General features: G+C 38.2%; 1 protein-coding gene across 1 annotated transcript; it reads left to right on the forward strand.

Annotated features, from left to right (window-relative positions):
* On the forward strand, nucleotides 1–3,904 carry LOC125872944 (glyceraldehyde-3-phosphate dehydrogenase, cytosolic). The gene is made up of 11 exons (XM_049553761.1): nucleotides 1–129; nucleotides 254–277; nucleotides 401–501; nucleotides 1,395–1,510; nucleotides 1,598–1,697; nucleotides 2,243–2,389; nucleotides 2,476–2,536; nucleotides 2,611–2,851; nucleotides 3,099–3,182; nucleotides 3,382–3,471; nucleotides 3,615–3,904. The coding sequence occupies exons 1-11, from the start codon at nucleotides 126–128 to the stop codon at nucleotides 3,658–3,660; spliced, it is 1,014 nt and encodes a 337-aa protein (XP_049409718.1). The 5' UTR covers nucleotides 1–125; the 3' UTR covers nucleotides 3,661–3,904.
* Nucleotides 3,905–15,314: the final 11,410 nt, after the last annotated feature.

The following is a 15,314-nucleotide window of genomic DNA, read 5'->3' on the forward strand; positions in this document are numbered from 1 at the left end:
GGCTCTCCCGGTCTCCCATTACTAGCCACTTCTATTAAACCCTTCCACTGGCTTTCCACTTCATTTCACAAAAACCTCTCCAATTAAAACGAACTCCATTTTCCTTCTCAGTTCACAAAAAAATCATGGGTATATTATCAGTCATCTTTTTTGTACTTTTTCTTCAATTTTTTTTTTGCAAGTATCTTACGTTTCAGTTCACAGACTTTGACTAATTCCATTTTTTCCATATCTTCTTTGTAATTTTTTGCAGGCAAGATTAAGATCGGAATCAATGGTATATAATCTGTTGTTTTTTTTCTCGTTTGAATTTGTTAATTTAGTGTGTTTTGCTCTACTTTTATGAAATTACTTTGTGGTTTTGGCCAAGATTGAGTTTCGAATGTTGTTTGGTTTGTAGGTTTTGGAAGAATTGGCCGATTGGTGGCCAGAGTGGCTCTACAAAGAGATGATGTTGAGCTCGTTGCTGTTAACGACCCCTTCATTACCGTGGAATACATGGTAACATTGCAATTAATGATAGTTAATAAACTATGGATTATGCTTTAATGTCACTCTAGTTTGGGTTGATCATATGTTTAGTACATTTAGTTCATTAAATTGTGCATTAGTATTTAGACAATTTTATCAAAATTAGACTATTTTCACATTGATAGTTAATTACCATGATTTTTTTTTTGAGTTAACATTAAAAAATACACCTAAAAGTATCCAAGTTTTTTGAGTTTTCTACCTGAACTATCAGGTGTGTGAGTCTCAAAATGTTATCAAAACACACATGAACTATCATTGGTTGAGTTAAATACCTGAAATTTCAGGCAGGAGAAGTGAACAACTCATAGTTCAGGTGTTGTTTCGATAAACATTTAGCATGTCGGATCCTATCACAAAATGTTTTCAAAACACATGAACTATCATTGTTTGAGTTTCATACCTGAAATTTCAGGTAGGAAAAGTGAGCAACTCATAGTTCATGTGTGTTTTGATAAACGTTTGGTGATAGTTCAAGTAGTAAATTCACACATGATAGTTCAGGTAGGAAACTCAAAAAATCGGGATACTTTTAAGTCTGTTTTTGATGGCCAGTGCACTTCGGTCATAAAATAAGGGGTGTGTTTTTGACCTTTCAATTCTTTTTTCTTTTTCTGTTTCTTAGTTCTTCACTTTCCTGAAGTGTTGGGTCAAATACAACTCTTTTCCTTTATTTATGTTTTGCGAAATTCACATAGTGAAATTGAGTAGTAACAATATCAATAAATCTGTTGGTTTCTGGGGGTTTAAGTTGATGGGAATTGTATATGATGATTGTTGCAGACATACATGGTCATGTGTAAGTTTACTGTTCTTTTTTGAGGGGTTAAGTTGATGGGTATTGTATATGATGCTTGTTGCAGACATACATGTTTAAGTATGACAGTGTTCATGGTCAATGGAAGAACAATGAGCTTAAGGTTAAGGATGAGAAGACTCTTCTCTTTGGTGAGAAGCCTGTTACTGTATTTGGCATAAGGTAAATTATGTCTCCAGCTTTTCATTATCATACGAAAAACTGCATTAGAATTTCTCTTGATTGGACTTATTGTATGGATGTCTGAAGAAACCCAGAGGAGATCCCATGGGCTGAGGCTGGAGCAGAGTACATCGTGGAGGCAACTGGAGTCTTCACTGATAAAGACAAGGCTGCTGCCCACTTGAAGGTTTGTGATCCTAAAGAACTAGAGCGGTTCTTAATTTGGCTTACTATTTGTAGTTAATATGACTTATGATTTTTCATAATACATAGTTTGACGCTCCAACATATAATCCCCCATGGCCTGAACACTTGGTGCCTGAAACAATGTAGCGAACTTTGTTGTCATTTTTGCTTTTATACATGTTTATGTATGCATTTGTTAGTGAAGGTGCAATTCTGAGGCTTTACTCATGTACTTTTGTTTTCTTTTCCTGTCCAATCAAACTTTTGTGGAAACGTAAGGACAGAATATGCTGTCATCTTGAAAGCAATTTAAAACATCTCTGTTGATTTTCTCTACAAGAGTCTAGGTGTTAGAGTACGTTGTTTGTATTGCCTCTATATGAGTTTTTTTAAAATGCAAATTGATGCTAATGCCATGATGTTTGAATGTTGACTACTTGGATTGATATGGTTATCACATATTTCCTTGCACATTAGCTTGATTACCTGCATTGAATAGTTGGTGTTAAGTACCTGCTTAAATTTTTTGGTTGTTGTTATTACCAGGGTGGTGCGAAGAAAGTAGTCATTTCTGCTCCTAGCAAGGATGCACCGATGTTTGTTGTTGGTGTCAATGAAAAGGAATACAAGCCAGACCTCAACGTCGTTTCTAATGCTAGCTGTACTACTAACTGCCTTGCACCTCTGGCAAAGGTTCCCTTTTTGTTTCTTGCCCTGTTCTTCATTTTAGTATTTGAGCCTATATGTGAATTTAAATGATTTCTGTTGTGACTTTGCAGGTTATTCATGACAGGTTTGGAATTGTTGAGGGTCTTATGACTACAGTTCACTCCATAACCGGTAAGTATTGCTTTATGCATTAGAAGTTAATACAGCTTCTGTAGCTTGAGTACTAAGTAGTTATTTTATAACAGCCACCCAGAAAACTGTTGATGGACCATCAGCTAAGGACTGGAGGGGAGGAAGAGCTGCATCATTCAACATTATCCCCAGCAGCACTGGAGCTGCAAAGGCTGTTGGAAAGGTGCTACCATCATTGAATGGAAAGTTAACAGGAATGTCTTTCCGAGTTCCAACGGTCGATGTCTCTGTGGTTGATCTCACAGTGAGGTTGGAGAAAGAAGCCACCTATGATGAAATCAAGGCTGCTATCAAGTAAGTCTGTGCACTTTACTCCTTTACCCATTCCCCCTTCCCTGTAAAAAATACAAAATGTTTTGTGCTTCATTCAATTTGGGCAAGTATACGCTACAGGTTTCCATGAATGCAAAATACATGCTAAAAAAGGAGTAATAGTGCTCGCCGCTGGGTGAAATAGTAGAAAAGGCCTTAGGGTGACTCAACTTGTTTTAATAGCTGCTCGTTTATATTAATCTGTTTTTTTGCTTTGGCATTTCATTAGGGAGGAGTCTGAAGGAAAATTAAAGGGAATTCTTGGTTACACTGAAGATGACGTGGTATCTACAGACTTTATTGGGGACAACAGGTGAGGATGGATTTTTGAAGTTATGTTCCATATTATGTTTCTGAATGAAAATGACTCACTCAAAACAACAAATGTCTATCACTTCTGCCTAATGCATTTTTTCCTGTAAATTCCCTCTGTACTGACCCTGCGTGAACCAGACTAGAGAGCTGAAGTGTTAATTTGACTGATTTGTAATTCAAATTAAAATAATTTGCAGATCAAGTATCTTTGACGCCAAGGCTGGAATTGCTTTGAGCAAGAGCTTTGTGAAGCTTGTTTCTTGGTATGACAACGAAATGGGCTACAGGTAAATCTTAAAAAGTTACTTCTCTTTAAATTCAGAGCTGCTGTAGACCCTTCTTTTAGAATTCTCCTTTACAAGAACTGTGTTAGGCAGCACTTAAATGGTTTGTGGTCTGCTGCTAATGTTTTTCCTTGCTGTGAATGCAGCACACGAGTGGTGGACTTGATTAAGCACATGGCATCAGTCCAGTAAAGTGGCAGTTCCGAGTATGATGGTGCGTTACTGAGCTTATTTAGAAGAGGAAAAAAGCAATTTAGAATAAAGTAAAATGAGAAGCTGTTTAACGAGTTTGAAGGTGGCTGTCTGTTTACTATTGTATTTTCATTTGGGGTCTCTTATTGGATTGTTGTTTTCCCCAATTTTCAAATGTGTCTGCAAAACTATCTGGATATGTTGTTTTGTCTTGCTATCAATGTATAATAACGATGGACCCGCACTTATCTTTCTCACTGCCACCTCCCCCCNCCCCCCCCCCCACAAAATCAACCACAAAAAAAGATGATAAAAACAAAAAGGAATACTGGGCCAATTGTAATAAAGGGGTTGTCAGGTGCCTTTCCCAGCCTTCAAAAAGCCAATTATAAAGTGGTACGACACAGGGCCACAGCCTGGTGCTTGATGAAAGTGATATTGAGAAAAGTAGAATATCACTAAAGTTGGTACCTTCACTTTCTGTTTGATGCTATGGAATTTGCAATGGGAGGAAGTATTCCACCTTGAGCAAGTGCTCGTGTAGAAAGAAACGAAGGAGGGAAGATCTGATGACGGGAGTACCACAACATATACCACACGCGGGGGTGGTGGGTTTGGGGAGAATAATGTATACATAGAGCTTACTCCCATATTGGAAGGTGGAGAGATTTTCGATAAATTCTCAGCTCAAGGATGATGGAAGTAGTGATTGAAAATAAAGTACAAATGCATCTTCTCGTATCAGAAGGATTAGATTAAAGAGTATACCGTTAGGTGTCCCTTGATGGTATACTTGCATGATGTTCTCGCAACTTTTTGAGTCCATTACAGCAGTGATTAGGGGTGTAAAAATCCCGCCCAATGCCCTCAAGTGATTCGTTCATTTATTAGATCAACTCACTAGGAATTGAGTTAATTAGTGTTAGCCCAAAATATTTTTTAAAATTTGATATGTTATATATAATCATTAAAAAGATTTTTTTTAGGAAAAATTTCGCATATAGCCATTCAAAAATAACTTAATTATGCTCCATAACTATAGTTTGCTAATTACGATTCGTAGCTACATGTTAGAGGGAGGAGAGAGACGAGCGAGATTGGGAGAGGGAGGAGAGAGGGCATAAAGTGGAGAGAGACGAATTGCATATGTATATCTGTCGAATTGTATATATGTAACTGATATACATATGTATTTGTATATCTGGCAAGCGAGATTGGGAGATGGAGGAGAGAGGCGAGCGAGATTGGGAGATGGAGGAGAGAGGAGAGCGAGAGAGGGCAGATAGTGGAGAGAGACGAATTGTATACATATATCTGTCAGATAATTGTATATATGTAATTGGTAACATATGTATTTGTATATTTGGTGAGCGAGATTAGGAGAGGGAGGAGAGAGAGGAGCGAGATTGGGAGAGGCGAGCGAGAGAGGGCAAAGAGTGGAGAGAGGTTAATTTTATTTGTATATTTGTCATATAATTGTACATGCATGTGTATAATTTGTAGTTGTATATGTATAAGCGACGTAATTACAACTAAAATTAAGTTGCGAGCGGTAATTAATTTAAACTATAGTTATGTTAGCTAATTAATTAGTATAGGCATGGATACATGTAATTTCAATCTAATAACATGTAATTATACTAATTCTATCATAAACAATCACAATCCACTCAATTGGATCCATGATCAACATAATCCTCAACATTGGAAGAAACCCTAGCTAAATTGCGGAATTCTTCATCAAATTGGGGAAATTCTAGGAGACTCCATGGATCGAAAATGTCAATGGATGAAGAGCTATGATACCTTAGTCCAATTTCCCACAAAATCATGAAGATTGGAGACTTAATGTTGATCTAGCTTCCTCATCTTCCAACTTCTAGAGAGAGAATATTTGAGAGGGGGTTTGGGTTTTCTTTTGGGATTTGAGAGAATGAACTAAATGGGTTTAATTTCGGGGTAAAAATACTTATATAGGTTGTCTAGATGAAGGCAAAATGACAAAACTTCAATTTAATAAAAACTGGAAAAGACCCTTAAGTCCCTAAAATAACCTCCCAGCCCTTAACCCACGAGACCACGATTGACGGACCGTGGACCGTGGATCCATCCATTAGGTGTGGTTAGCCCTTGTGGGTGACACTGCTTGTTCTGGATATTGGTTAGGTTCCTTTCTTAAGCTACGGGGTGTTATACTACATTCCTAATTGGGTCGGGGAGTTTTATTCGACCTATAGCGAGCTGGTCCGTAATGGGAAGAAGAAGGCCAGCATGTTCAAGACGATTGATTCTGTGATAGTCCGAGGCAAGAAAGTGAAGTAAGACAATTCTAATATTAATGTTGCTCTGGGTGCACTTATGATTTTATGCACCAATACATCGATCTGATCCTGAAGAACACATTGAAGGACCTAAAGGGTTTGTTGGCACCCCTTATATCTGATGTCACCCTGAGATATATAGAGGCATGTGCCCAGATAGAGAAGGACTTGAACGTGGCTACAAGATACTGGTTCAGGTTCATCACCAGCACTATCATGCCATCAGAAAATAAATTCATTTTGCGACACCCGAAGGCAACATGCTTAAGGTCTTTCATTTCTCGCCAGATGCTAAATATGGGACTGTTGATTGAGCAGGAGATGTCCATGAGGGCCAAGAAGAGACATATATCACTTTTATTCCCGATATTTATCATCGAATTATATAGATAGGCCCGTGTTCCTCGAGATGAGAAGACGGACGTGGAGGTGACACCTACATCCTCTACTAACATCCTACGTATTGAGGCGGAGTACAGAGGGATGTGGCTGATAGGAGGAGAGCAGCCTTGGTGGACATAGCCCCGGAGGTTGATATTGACACACTACCTGTAGAGGCATCTTACCTACTTAGGGCACAAGGCTTTCAGGTACTTCCAGCTCCGCTCCTTCCAATACTCCTGGAACTTCTGTTGCACTCCTCCCCTTGGATCAGTTGTTGTTGCTGCTACTTCTACATTCCAACCTCCGATTACCCTGGCAATGTTGTTCAAGATGGGGTATGTGGCCCAATTTGCTGATATGGGTGCCTCCCGGCTAGAGGCCGTGATTACTGGGATGATAGAGAGAGTCATTGTTGCTGCATTGACACCTCTCAAAGCGTTGATCTATGCCCTTAGTGTGGGAGTGGAGGTGTGTAAGAAAGGACGGGAAATTGATGTTGAGGTGACGGCCTTAAAGACCGATCTCGTGGGACTCTGTAAAGATGTGGATCAGCTGATGTGCACCGACCTCTCCATGCTCTTTGGTACTGTGGTCATACCACATATCTTGAGATCAGGTATTCCAGCCTGTAACACCCTGGAAATTAGTAGGCTAAACTAGAGCTAAAACATAAGGGTTAGAGTCAATGAGGTGGGCAAGGGCCAAGGGAGAGGACTAAGTCAGTCCACTCTCCCCTAGACACTTCCCTAGTGACCGCAACCACCAGCACGGGTCGTGGTAGGGACCAGAGCTTATGGTGTTGTTTGTGGTGGGCTAGGCAGTAAGCGCCCCAAACTGCCAAAACAAGCTCATATTCATAAGTCACTTTAGGGTTGGGTGTGTGAGGGTGTTAAGGAAGTTGCAAGCCACTGCCTCAAGGCCTAGGAGAGGGACCATGGCTCGACTTGTGAGCTAAAGGCAAAAGTTGCCTAGCTACTCCCTCAAGTCCACGAGAATGAGTGTCAAGACATTCTTCCATGATTAGGAACTTAAGACAAAACTTAATGTATATTTTTGTGGGAATTAATGCTTAGCACCGAGTGGATATTGATATAAGATCGAAGCCCTCACATTAGTTGAGGTAGGGTTTCTAGGAGCAATCTCTTGGGATGCAAGCCCTCACGATAGCAGAGGTCGGGGTTCTAGTAGCAATCCTCTTATCCCATAAACTATGTGCCCTCATAGGTTATTTAGCTAGTAGATTGTAACGACCTGTAAAATTAATAAGTGAAAATAGAGCCTAACGAGTTTTGTTTTGAGTTTGACATGAGGTTTTGAGTTGTTAAATGATATCTCGAGTTTAGGTTGAGGGTTTTAGGGGTTAAACATCAAGGTACGACTCCCAAGGACTAACCAAGGGGTCCTTGAGGAGGACCCTAAAGCCTAACCCCCAAGACCCCAAGAACCCAAAAATCTGCCCAAAATCATGATACTCACGGATGGGACCTACGCCCCGTAGGTCTAGCCACACCCCGTGGATGGCCTCCGTGGGTCAAGGTCCCAAAAGTTGAGTTGCAGAACCATTCCACGCTTGGCCAGTACTCCCCGTGGACCAACCTACAATTCGTGGGTGGGGTTCGTGGGTTTGTGTTGTTTTGCTGTCAAGGGCTTGACCAAGGTGAGGGTTAATTGGTAATTTCATTTTAAGTTTAGTTAAGTTGGCGGACAGTTATTATTGGTTATTTAAAGTATTTTTAAAGTATTAAACTCTCTTTTAGAATTCATTATTTCAAAATCCTCAAACTAGAAACCTCTTCTCCAAATATTCTCTCTCTAGAAACTCCATTGAAGAACAAGATCAAGGTCAAGAGTAGGGGTCAAGGAGCAGCCTTTCTTCTTTAATTTTTGTGTAGTTCTTCTTTAAAAGGTATGGTAATCTTCATCCTTGATTAAGTTTCATTCAATGAGCCCTATCAAAAGTGATTACAAGTTTCCAAATTCTCCCAAAAACCCTAGTTTTCAATCTATGCATGGGTTCAATTCCAAAACGTTTTCAAAGGTTCATATATGATGATTTAAGATGGAATTTGTGAATTTATGGTGAATTAAGATGATTTCTCCTATGAACCCATGTTTTCCCCAAAATCCTAAATTAGAAGAATGTGAATTGGGCTGAATGATCATGAAAGTATGTTGAATAGTTTATGTTTCTATTGAATTAGGTATTGAATCATGTTAATTCTCTTATCTAATGTAGTATTCTAAATGTTTGGGTTGATATTAATTCATAGCCTTGGAAGGCAATTTCATGAAGAATTTATGTATTGAGCATAATGTAAAGTATATGTTTTTATCTCAATGAAAGTATAATGATCATATTTCAATTCGAATGTAATTGTGTTATTATTGAAAGCATATTCTCAATTAACACTCATGAATGATGATGATAGAATGTGTAGAGTTTCATCAATGAAATGTTGTATCTTGAATTGGTAGGCTTAGGCATCCTCTTCTTGTATAAATGAAAGTAATGTGGATTGATGTATCTTGAATTGGTAGGCATGATACATCCTTTTATTGTATTAATGAATGTGGTCTTAATTGAAGTACTTGGTAGGCTTAAACATCATCTTCTTGTATAATGAATGTATCTTGGCTAAATGAACTTGGAATCGGTAGACCTAATGTTGGTATCCCTTTCATAAATGACTAATGAAATAGTGTAAGGCTTTGCCTTGAATCGGTAGACCTAATGTTGGTAGCCCTTTCCTAAATGAATGATGAAGTATTCTATGCTATGTCTTGAACTGGTAGACCTAATGGTGGTAGCATTTCATGATGAGTCTAGAAACTAATGTGATGATAAACCTTGAAGCGGTAGACCTAATGGTGGTGGCCCTTTATTGTGTGAAATGATGAACCTTGAAGTGGTAGACCTATTGGTGGTGGCTTTTTCTTGTGTGAAATGATGAACCTTGGATCGGTAGACCTAATAGTGGTGGCTCTTTCATGTGTAATGTACCTTGGGTCGGTAGGCCTAATGTTGGTGGCCCTTTCAACTACAATAATGTTAATGAAAATAAACTACTCTATGGGAATGGTACCGAGTGGATAGGGTAAGATGAAAGTTCTCCCTACGTTAGGCCGAATTTCAATGAACATCTTTCTTATCCCATAACTATGTGCCCATATAGGATAGCTAGTGGATCCACCTAAGCTAAAATGTTACTAGTTCTACCTTAGGCAAGTAGAACACTTTTCTTCGGCGTGTGTCATATGACACCGGATTCCATGATTTAGCTCTCTTGGTCTATGTTGGTTAAATTCTTATTCTCATCATGTGAGATGTGCATATGGTTTCTTGAGGAGTTCTATGAAGTGTAGGTGGTGGTATGAGACGTTATTCATACATTGCACAAAGTATGGCTTGGGGTTAATTAAGGTGAAAGCTTAATGTGATAAAATGACTTATATGTTGATTATGTTCTAATGTGATGAAATGACTTATATGATGTTTATACTTGTATCTTATGCCTTTTGCTAAAGTTCATGTTATTTTCTCAAAATTGGCATTTGCATGGTTTTAAACTAAAATGTCATTTTTAAGCATGTTTTTTGCATGACTATCATACTTAGTACATTAAATGTGCAAACCCATATTTCTTCTATCTTCTACAAAGTGTAGGGTTTGGACTTGATGGTCTATTCTTGGAAGATAGGTTTCTATGGTGCTTGGAGTTGAAGAAATGGTGAGTCATCATAGTTTCGAGGACAAAATCCACTATGTTCCTTTAATGTCTTTTACTTTATGTTTAGAGCTTTTGTATGGGCTGCGTGATGCTTATCGTGACCAATGACACTATCCTACGGTATGAGTGTCTACGATCGTCGATAATATAGTAACCTAACCAAGGGTTGAGATCGTGTCCCAAGGGAGCGGTTTTGAGAATTAGTAGTCAATTAGAATTTAGTTCTAATTAATCATAGTTAAAGACATTTACAATTAAAAACATCTTAAATCGAAGGGGTGACACGAAAGTGTCAAATATCAAAGGGGGTTTTGCAACAAGTGAAACAAAAACAATGAAAACAAAGGGGAAACCAAGTATGATGAGAATTTCTTGGGGCGTCACCGCAATACATATTGGTACAAAGATGTTGGGTACATGTTTTCGATAGGAAATTTGTAAGATAATAATGACTAGGCTAAGTCTTAGATGGAAATAAGTTCCCTCCCATGCAACTTACCCCGTTTTAAATGCGTTCCTCTCGGACACCCATTTGTCGCATGAAGACCAGCCTACACCTTACCCCACTCACTCTCTCGAGCTGAGTGTTAGGATATGGGACTAGGGTTCACCCTCTCGGGCTGAACCTCATGTCGACTCACTCCTTAGGCTATCAGTCTAGTGGTCTTGGTTTCCGACCTCCCTCTCGGGCAAGCCGAAAACATGTGGGTGGTTTTATATTTGCAACTACAAACCCATTAAATTAAATTACAACCACTAGGTGAAATCACAATTAAAATACATCGAACCTATCAGCAAGCAAGACCCAACAATAATATCAACACATATTTGCTAAATCACACCCCAAAAATGGGGTTTTTAGCCACACATCAAGAAATAAGAAATTATACCTAACATGATAATGAAATCAACTGGGTATAAGAAATTAAACCTTGAATTAAGCAAATGAAGAAGAATAGAGAAGACCCACTTCCGATTTGGGGAAGATGAACTCCTTTATTCAAGTCTCCACAAAACCCTCTCCAAACTTGAGAGAAAAATATAAAAAAGTATATAGAATAATAATAATTTTACTCTAAAATGTTCCACCCTAAAACTAAAACTCTAACTAGTATTTATAGTTTTCACAGATGTTGCGGAGGATTGTTCGGCGACGTTAGTCGGGATCGCCGATGAACTCGGTGATCCGCCCTTTGGTCAGCTCATCACTTTCAGCATCCTCGCATTCTGGATCATTGGGCGGTACAGTACTGCTTCGCGAAAGCAGTCGGCGACTCGCCGACTCGCCAACTGCTCCTTTTATCACCTTTTGATCCACTTTCTTCAGGGCTTCGCATACTGGAACAAAGGGGCGCAGTACGTCCCTTAGGCGATTCGCCAAGTAGACTCGGCGATCCTCATGCCTTCATTTCTTCGTTCTTTTCAGCCCTTTTGTTCCTTTTTGCGCCTAAATGTCCATTCTTCCACTAAAACTTCAAATACCTAAAATTTAAGCATTTTCATCAGATATTGAGATAAAACAAGCATTTGAGAACACTATTTCTATTAAAATAAAGCCCTAAATGAGTCCAATTTGTGGACTCATCAACACCTCCAACTTAAACTTTTGCTTGTCCTCAAGCAAACTCAAGTTCAACAGTTTAAATAGGATGTCTCAAATAGTGTTACACAAGACTAACTCATGAACAGACACAACATGGCTCAAATTACTTATGCACATGTCAAATGTGTACTCAAATATTCAAGTTGTGACACACCAGTATTAAGGATTCTCATGCTCGCAATACTTGCTACTTGTGCAAGTTCAAGCTCAGCAAAAAGTATCTAAATGCCCTCACATAAATAATGATTCCATATTCATACACAAAGATTAATCAATTTAAGAACAAGAATCAGATGCAACGCTCACACTCAAAAAAAGGAACACAATGCATGTTTTCACCCATAGGTTTGCCCTTATTTTCCAATCGATTTTCGGTTCGGCTTACTCAAGATCAAAAAGGTCTTTCTAAGGCTTGTAATGGGGCTGAGTGCAAAGGTAGGGTCGTTTAGGCTCAGTGACTTTCATCCTCATGAAATGTGGCATTCTCAAGGCATCTCCTTCTTTTCCTTTAGCAATTCTTTTTCTAGTGCTTCTGAGTCATCTTTTTATTCACCTCCATGGATTGCTTGGAAACCCAATTTATTCTATACTTTTATTCCACAACTTTTCTTTTTAATTCTTTTCTTTTCTCTTTTTCTTTTCTATTTTGTCGCAACACCATGGGTTGAGAGAGACTTTTCTTGCACTTCTTGACTTCTCCTCTTCCTTTTTCACCACATCCCTAACTTAGGCTTTTGGCGTAAGTTGGCTATTTATTAAACCACAACTCAAGAGGATTATAGGTAGTGGGTCAAGTAAGGTCTAGGGTTCATCAAGGTTTTTTCCAAAGAAAGGCAATAAGGAAAACTACCATTAGATTATGATAAAGATAAGAAATAATCTACTTTTGACGTAATCCTTTCTCGTCTCTTGCAGAATTTGTTGTAGGCTTCTATTGTATTTTTTTTTTGTTTTATTTGGTCTCACATGTCAATGATACATAAGTAACTCTTTATGGATCACAATTTTAAGTGCTTACTTATACTCTTTTTATTGATTTTGTTTATCTTTCAAGGAAATTAATATTCTTAATAAATTCAGAGCTTCTTATAAACCAAGTTCTGTATTTCTTTCGCAGATGTATGATAACAAGAAGAGACAATCCTGATGGCTCACTTTGGAGACTAGTAGTTGAAGGTTTCAGTTGCATTCTGCTTAATGATATTAGAAAACTGACTAGGAATGCAGGACCTGAGTTGACTATTACCAGACCTGCAAGAATGTGTATCTGGAAAGAAGTTGCTGACATTTTTGAAATATTTCTAATAGGCTATTGTGGTCGTGCACTTTCAATAATGGTGGACAGTGCTGATGAATCTCTCGAGATGAATCTCCTGGATATTCTAGGAGACAAGATTCTCAATTCACAGATTGATGCGCCTCTTGAAGTAACTGTTTAACCTAAATATTTTTAGATATTGACACTCTAGTTCTTTCACTTTACAACTACACATATTTTGTAATTTTTCACAAACCCTTCATCAAGATTTGGTAGGGAAGATAGTAGATTTAGTTGACTTTATAGGAAAATTGTTAAGAATGACCTTTTGGGGTGTGCCCACCACTCTGGGGATTTAACTTTCCAATTTATTATTTTTTGGATGATGAATTTTTGGTGTGAATACAAAGTTGCCCTTTTCTCGGGAAAAAAGCTTCATTTTGGGCCACTTTGTACCTTCCCATGTTAATGAATCAAGTCCATTTTTATAACTTCTATATGCAAGATGTGCTTGTGTGTTTCAGATGTTCCAAAGGTGTATGTCTTTCATGTCCACTCTTTTCTGAAAAAGAATTAAATGCATCTGTTAGAGAGGGTAAAATTCCCACATTGATTGGGAAATGAACTAGTGGTCTCCTTATATGGATTTGGACAATCCTCCCCTCATGAGCTAATTTTTGGGGTTGAGTTAGGCCCATGTGCCATTTCTTTACATGGTATCAATACCGTTTGAGCTCCCGATCCACACTCTAGTTTGGTCTGGGTGTGAAGGTGGGTGTTAGAGTGGGTAAAAGTCTCATATTGGTTAGAGAATGGATTGGTACCCTCCTTATATAGACTTGGACAATCCCACATTATGAGCTAGCTTTTGGGGTTGAGTTAGGTCTATATGCCATATCTTTACAATCCTCCCCTCATGAGCTAGCTTTTGAGGTTGAGTTAGGCCTAGGTGCCATATCTTTACTCTACCTATCATGGGTTTCTCTCAATCTATTGTGTGCCCACTAGGTATTAGCCAATAAAGTTCCTCCAAGTGTCCCCTATTTCTCTTTGGTTTTCAAAATACCAAGTCCAACGAATAGCCGACCACCACAACTTTAGGTTCCTTGTTTGTGTAAGCAATTTAACAAATAATAGTTGCCTTTGCAATACTGAGTTCTCGAAAATAGGCTATGAAAAAAAACATATGCATTTCAGGTGACAGAGCTCCGGTCAGTAAGATTTGAGATAATAGGAATTATTTATGGCCTTCTGCATAAATATGGAAATCAGCTATGAATTAATAACCAGATTGGTCGCTTGAGAAGTTCAGAAAATAAAATATGATGTTTAACCATTTTTATAGCTCAGACTGTTTGCTTACTAGCCACTTGAAGTTATATGTATTTCTGTTATTTTGGTTATGCATTCAAGAAATAAACTTTGAGATCAAGTATAATGTTGATAATCATGTTAATTGTAGATTATAGAACGTCTAATCAACACTCTGGATCGGTGTGCATCACAAACATGCTCCTTATCGCTTGAGACTATCGAACTAATGCCTTCACATTGTAGCAAGTTCTCCTTGACCCGTTTGCAAAAGTTGTTTCTTTTGTGCATGTATATATAGTACTCCGTAATCTTTCCTTTTTTCATATGTTTGCGGTGATTGTCATTTCACTTGGTTTCAGTCAAGGAAGCGGTGAATGGAATTCAACTAGATGTGAAGTAAGCAACATATCAATAAAGATATTAATAAGCAGATGTGAATTCATTCTGGAAAGGTACTTGATGGATGAGAGCAAATTAGGTGGGTGATAAATTCTGTTGAAAGTGAGATTTGAAATGCTCCTCTTTTTGTTATTCTGAAATGATGCAACTATGTCAAGAGAAAATCCATTACCACCAGTACGTGTGGAAAAAGTTATCTTTACCTTCGAAGAGCTTAGTCTTCTTGTGGTTCATTCGGACACTGTTTCCCAACTTCCTTTACATCCTTCCTTAAAAGAATGCCTTACAAAAGAGAATCAAGCAAGGCGTTCACATTTACTTGTTGTTTTCCCATCCTTGTGTGAACTTTTTCTATCAAGGTAAGCAAACAGGTGAAACGACAAAAGAGAATGTGATTTAGCTCTAGATTCTTCTGTATAGGCATCTTTTGGTTAAATGAGCTATTGTGTGGTTATTTCATACCAAACTTTCTATTGTTGTTTTTTCTTGATTAAGAAGTAGATATCTAATATGTGGTAATTCATTATTTGCAGGGAAGCTAGAGTTAGAGAGCTGGTGCAACAATTGCTAAGATATGTCACAACTGAGTTAGGATTATCAAAGTCTAGTTTAACAGTTGGCACCTAATATTTGTCTTCCTCCAATTT

Source organism: Solanum stenotomum, chromosome 8 (genome assembly GCF_019186545.1).
Source record: "Solanum stenotomum isolate F172 chromosome 8, ASM1918654v1, whole genome shotgun sequence".
NCBI classification, from domain to species: Eukaryota; Viridiplantae; Streptophyta; class Magnoliopsida; order Solanales; family Solanaceae; genus Solanum; species Solanum stenotomum.